This window comes from Dioscorea cayenensis, chromosome 17 (assembly GCF_009730915.1).
Source record: "Dioscorea cayenensis subsp. rotundata cultivar TDr96_F1 chromosome 17, TDr96_F1_v2_PseudoChromosome.rev07_lg8_w22 25.fasta, whole genome shotgun sequence".
Classification (NCBI taxonomy): Eukaryota; Viridiplantae; Streptophyta; class Magnoliopsida; order Dioscoreales; family Dioscoreaceae; genus Dioscorea; species Dioscorea cayenensis.
The window spans coordinates 9266554-9272538 of record NC_052487.1 but is presented as its reverse complement, the minus strand read 5'-3'; the positions used below and the strand labels follow the sequence as shown (position 1 = coordinate 9272538).

The 5985-nt window shown below is 35.2% G+C and overlaps 1 protein-coding gene across 2 annotated transcripts; it reads right to left on the bottom strand.

Annotated features, from left to right (window-relative positions):
• Window positions 1-680: 680 nt before the first annotated feature.
• On the bottom strand, window positions 681-5480 carry LOC120281425 (glutamate receptor 2.8-like). 2 transcript variants are annotated; one of them, XM_039288267.1, is made up of 6 exons: window positions 5213-5349; window positions 4376-4566; window positions 3272-4269; window positions 2870-3179; window positions 1904-2301; window positions 681-1192 (listed from the first exon to the last, which is right to left on the bottom strand). In XM_039288267.1, the coding sequence occupies exons 2-6, from the start codon at window positions 4512-4514 to the stop codon at window positions 836-838; spliced, it is 2202 nt and encodes a 733-aa protein (XP_039144201.1). In that variant the 5' UTR covers window positions 4515-4566; window positions 5213-5349; the 3' UTR covers window positions 681-835. The 2 variants fall into 2 exon arrangements, with proteins under 2 accessions (XP_039144201.1, XP_039144200.1); XM_039288266.1 differs by having other exon boundaries at window positions 3272-4566; window positions 5213-5480.
• Between the last annotated feature and the right edge of the window lie 505 nt (window positions 5481-5985).

The window sequence follows — 5985 nt, the reverse complement described above, 5'->3', positions numbered from 1 at the left end:
AATTACTTGTATTTTGCCCAATGCGAATTTTGATAGTTTATTGTTTTGTAACCATGAAGTATTTTGACATAGAAACTAGTCCCCAATTAACTATGCACTAGCAGTCGACATGTACTTTGATATAAAAACTATAGTTTTCCGCTGCTTTCTGTCGGTGAAGAATAACGACCTTTGATAATTCTCGCTCGGGTCACTGAGGGTAAACAAATGAGCTCTGATATTCTGGCTCAAGTCACCGATGGTAAATATATGAATTCTGTTATTTTGTTTTGGCAATAGTTGTTTGGGGGACCTATATGCTCAGTTTTTGACATCTGTGTTTATTTGAAATAAATTTGATTTCTGAATTTTGTAAATGATCCCTATATTTTTAGTGGGTGCTTACTGGGCTTTCAAGCTCATAAATATTGTTAATGTCTCTTTCCAGATCATGAATAGAATTGAGTGGCGGATACCTTAGTGAGGATCGTTGGGCAATCGACGATTAATTAGCTTATAATAGGTCCCATTTATTGTGGGTTGAATAAGTTTGTATTGTTTTTGCAAACCACTTAGTCTATTTCTTTGTTCTGTTTTGGATCAGGTTTTGAGACTTTGTATGTCTACTTGGTTTTGGCCTTGTAGGTGTATGGTCGTTTGTCGGCGTTCCGGGTCTATTGAGCCGGATTCAGGGTGTGACATAAGGATAATAAAAAAATTTTATTTATTAAAACAAGTCTACTACTTACATTCTATAAACAAATCACAAAATGGAGAAGTTGTAAACAATAAAAAATGACACTTTTAACATATATACTCTTTCCAAATGCACAAACCTACTGTCATGTGTCTTGCATCACCATTCATTTGGATGAACCTCATTTCTTTGCTTATCATCACCTGCACCAGAAACAAATTCAACTGCTTTGTTCTTCGCCTCCTCCGTTGATTTTCCTGGACATTTCAATTCATTTTTATGGAGACAAAGACCATACACAACTAAAGCAATTGTGGAAATGCCAACAGTTACAAGAAAAAGTCCCCAGAAATTTTCAGGACTCAACCCATCTACATCAGTAGCATTCACTCCCACACCAGAACAACTGTAATTAGCGCGCATAGCCTTTTCTAGCTCTTCAAGCTTCCCATTTTCAAAAATCTTAAGAATTGCTTCTGAAAAGTCCGACAACAGAAGGGAACCCTTTGGGAAAACCTACATTGATTCCAATTAAAATTATTATATAACAGAACTAATTCAATTTTGTTTTTTTGTTTTTTTAAAGAATGGTGACTAATGTGATATAGTATTTTTACCGGAGATTCGACTTAATTTTGCATCCCTCATCCACCCACTCATGGTGACTTTCCACCAGACAATCTAATGATTGTCAGCTATATTTTGTAATATCATATTGAAGTCATTATTATTTTTTTGTATTTTACCACTATATTAATTTTTTCTTATTTCAAATTGGAGGAGGTAGATAAAATAATCACATATTCTGGATTGTTTGTAAACTAATGGTCATAGTAAATATTTTAAAATAATAATGGTAAAAAGGATTGAGTAAAAGTACAATGACGAAGCGAATATCTTGATTCCAATAACATACAAATTAAATGAACATTTTATCCCTAAAACTATACCTATATTCAATAATTGTACTTAAACTAGGAAAAAAATAGCACCACATTGGTTATTAGTGAAATATATTTTTAATCTTTTGTGAACTAAAATGTATTTTTCTTTTTAAGTGAAAAGTGGATTTCCGGTCATAGTTTAGGATAAAAGATATATCTAATATTAACACATATATATATAAGTATCGATCACTCTTTCTAGTAGCTATTTTAAGATGTCTAGGTTGAATGTTATCCAATTTAATAGTTCAAAAGAAGAAAAATGGTCCATGTATGTACTTACAAATCCTAAACCTCCAACATGAAAGATTGGACCAGTGGAAATGAGCTCCGTGCAGTACTTGGAGAGAAGTAAGTTTGCATAGGGAGTTCTGAGAAAAGCAGCCTGAATACTGCCATTTTTGAGTGCTTGATAGTAGTCATCCCCTGAGCTAAATAGCTTGATGTTTTTATGCTGAAATCCTAACGCCGTTTCGAGGTATTTACCAACCACTGAGCCATTGTTGCAACCAACAACAGCATTGCTGCTCTTCAATGAATCTACATTCACAAGGCTTGGCTCTAGACGGTGAACGGTGAGCATTGAGCTCAGTGTAGCCGTATAGTTTGATGTTAACACTAATGCAGCAAAGAGCCACACCACCATTGCCAACCTTGATAAATTGCTGTGAAGCTTCTCACCTACAAAATAAGGCCTCAATGAGATGCATAAAAAACAGTTTTTAAGGTCACTGCTAGTCGCTAACCCAGGGGTGTTATCTCTCAACTAATAGAATGCTAGTTTTGGTATCTTAGAGTAGTTAACTAATAGTCTAACATTCCGTAATTTAGGTAGTCTGGGTTTGAATATATAAATTAAATCTCCTGTCACATTAGCTCAAGCTTTTATGTTAAATTGAGTCAAGATTGTTGAATTTTAATAAGTGTATCCTATGGGGTGTTACATAAGCTTAGTGGTCTTGCACCAAAAAACCTCAAGACTTTTAGTGACTCAACCACTATACCTATATGTAAATCCATTTCATTTCCTCACATCAACTGATGTGAGACAATCCTTTTTTTAAGTTCCAACAAAGATAATAAATATCTGGTTCGCATAGACAGGAGACACTAAAACAAATAAAGATAAAAATAGAAAATATTCTTGCTAACCAAAATAAACAATGACATACAGTTAGGAGGACCGAATGGTTTTAAACCAAAACTTAAGAATTAATGATGTTCGGTATTAGTAAGTTAAGTTTGTTACCTGGGGACAACAATGTAGTGAAGGATAACCAGAATAATGCAGCAGATTGATTCCAAAAGGAGCCTCGGAAGTCCATATTGCAACTTCTTTCAATCATCCAAACAACCATACCATTGTATATGCTCACAATTGCAGTTAATGCCCACATTGAACCTCTGAATGGTTTCAAGAATATCCATGCTTTGTCTGTTAAATCTGATTTCACTGGCACCACCAACACCAGACCTGAGGCTGTGTAAGGTTGTGAGAATTCGACAAAGTTATATCGACCAGATGAGATTGATGTATCACCAACGAGAATATCATAATTCTTCCATAGCAATAAAACAACATCATGTTAGAAAATGAGCACTCAAAGAGTCAAATGCTACCAAAAGAAAAACCAATGAGTTGTATACTAACCTGCATTTGGTCATCTTCAAGAAAACTGTCATATGAGCAATTGAAAGGAATGAAATCATCAGGTAAGGGATATGATAGTTGTTCTAAGACTTTCTTGAATACATTGATCGAGAACCCTTCTGCCAATGTTTTGTTATCACTTCCTTTCTTCACTGTCACAAACTCAGGAAATACAGCTTTAGCAGGCACTGCAACTTTTAATGGTTTGTTACTTGTAGGGGATACCCATCCCTTAGGAACAGACCATGGTCCTCCAGGCCAATACACCTGTCCTAAGTTCTTCATTGATGTTTCATTACCATCTTTGCTCTCCAAATTTTTTGAAAACCCACAATCCGGTAACCAGAAGCCTAACTCTCTATAACTCTTCCCAACCACATTGACAATTTGAAATGCATTTACAAGAGAAAATTTACCGTCTTTAAAGATAAATTCACCATTTAATCCTGTAAAATTACTTCGTTTGATGCCATCCAATAAAGACCAGCCCTCTTTAGAGATTTCAACAAATAATGGACCATTAACAGAGTTGTTCTGCACTTTCTTGAGTTCTTCACTCACATTGGTTTTGTTCATAGCTTTTGCAATTGCCCATATTGTATCATATGCTGTGAATGAAGATACTTGGGGTTCTCTCCTCTTTTCTTTAGGATACTCCGAATGGTACCTTCTTTGAAATCTCTTAATAAAATCACTAGTCTGAGCACTTGGTTTGAAGTAGTTCTTAACACCTAAGACTCCCTGCATTGAAGTAATGACTGAAGAATTCACATGGTCTAGTTTACTAGTAATTGCATCAGTTGTAATCCATACATAACCATCACTCATCATCCCGTTCTTGTATGCCTCTGCGAACAACCGAGTAGCCAACTGGATTGAAGTGTGGATGACAAAGACTCTGGATTGCCTACACCGAAGCATTTCTAATTCTTCAGAGAAAGAAGATTCATAAGATGATAGAGCCACTCTAGAGTAGATATCGGTATCTCCAAGTGCATCTGCAAGATAAGGAATAATGGTAGTTGCTGTGTATTCAACATCTTCGTAAATTAAGGACACTTTCTTCCAAGACCATGATCGAATAATTGCTGCGATTGCTTTCACCTGAAGGACTTGGCTGTGAGCAAGAGGGACTAAGAAAGGACACCGGCCTGTAGCTGCAGGAGGGTAGGTTCCAATGAATGAGAGAACTGGTACTTGTGCTCTTGTTCCAAGCTCTGCAACAAATGATGCTTCTTGCCATGTTGCTAGTCCTATGAGTGCTTTAGCATGATGCTCATTGATCATAGTCATTGCTGCACCCACATTTATCATGAATTATGAATCTGAAGACTAATACACAGAATGCAATTTTCCTGCGCTCTGCTCTCAATTCAACCTAGCTTAAGATTCCATCTATTTTGTAGCAAGTATACTTAAAGGTTTGCACTATCTTTTGTACTTAAACTACAGATAAAGAAGAAAAAAATTGTGTTTATATATATATATACATATATATGATTTGGATATAACATATGGGCGATTTTATAAAAGTAAATTGCAAGGTCACATAATTGATGGGCAAAATAGATAACTGAACAAATGAGATGAATAAAATTCTAAGACTAGCTGATGTCTCAAATTAGGTTGCATGAGGCATGTAATGTGAATATCATGCGGATGAGATAGAGTTTATCATTTCTATATTTTGCTTTTATGCTATTGACAGGGAAAAGAAATTTTACTTTTTGACAAATCCAACACAATAGTATTTGTCAAACAGCTTTAGTCATAGTGACCTATAATATTTTTTGAAGAGAACACAGAAGAAAGAAACATTTTTTTTTTTAAATTGAAAAACAGAACATATAATAACCCCCTAGCTTAAAAAAACTAATAGCAGCTTCAACGATCGAACTAAAAGCACTTGTAATTGTATTGATGAAATCTATGTTTAATTACCTGCAGAGGCAGCTAGCAAAGGATCTCCACTAGAGTCCATTGTATGTAGGACCAATCCTTGATTTGTGAGGTTGTTGATATCTTCAATGGCCGTCTCCATTGCCACTTTCTCTTCTCTTCCCGAACGAGAACCATAGTTCAAGATTGCTCCAACACTATGACCCTCAACACTAAGAACACCAAATAAGAGCAAGAAACATATAACAAAAATATCAAGAGCCTTTTGCATCTTAATCCAAACTGATTTAATTAACTTCTCAACTTTAAATTCAATCTTGCAAGACATTTATAAATAAAGAAGTCCTTGCTTGGTGCTGCATGTAAGTTTCTGAGAAGATTCATTCATTTGGAATCTACTTTGTCGGCCAATGGGATAATTCCTTAAATCACAAATTAAAGTAAAAATTTGGATTTATCTACTTGGTTTCATGGTATTGTTCTAACTCCAGATGGCACTAAAACAATGGAATACAAAATTGAAGCCTTTTCTATGTCTTGACGGATGGGGGCATATGCATGTCTCAAGGGATTTTAGCAAAACAACAAATTTGAAAGGTAACTACATTGTTTAAAATTATAAGAATATGGTAAACGAATATGAAATCAAACTAACATGGTGACCATCCTCGAAATAAGGTTAAGTATATTCTAGGAGAATATTCATTGGAGACGTTGACTGTGAGAGGGAACGTCTCTGCAAGGAAATCATGATTGTTATATCTAGACAGTAAAACAGAGGACTTAGGATCATCATCTTAAGGACACTGTTTGTG

Excerpts from the sequence above, each read along its gene's own strand:
- LOC120281425 (XM_039288266.1), bottom strand. The coding sequence starts at position 5,441 with ATGCAAAAGGCTCTTGATATTTTTGTTATATGTTTCTTGCTCTTATTT. Across the intron at positions 4,567-5,212 it reads TTTGCTAGCTGCCTCTGCAG|CAATGACTATGATCAATGAG; the intron begins GTAATTAAACAT and ends ATGTGGGTGCAG. Across the intron at positions 3,180-3,271 it reads TTGAAGATGACCAAATGCAG|AATTATGATATTCTCGTTGG; the intron begins GTTAGTATACAA and ends TTGCTATGGAAG.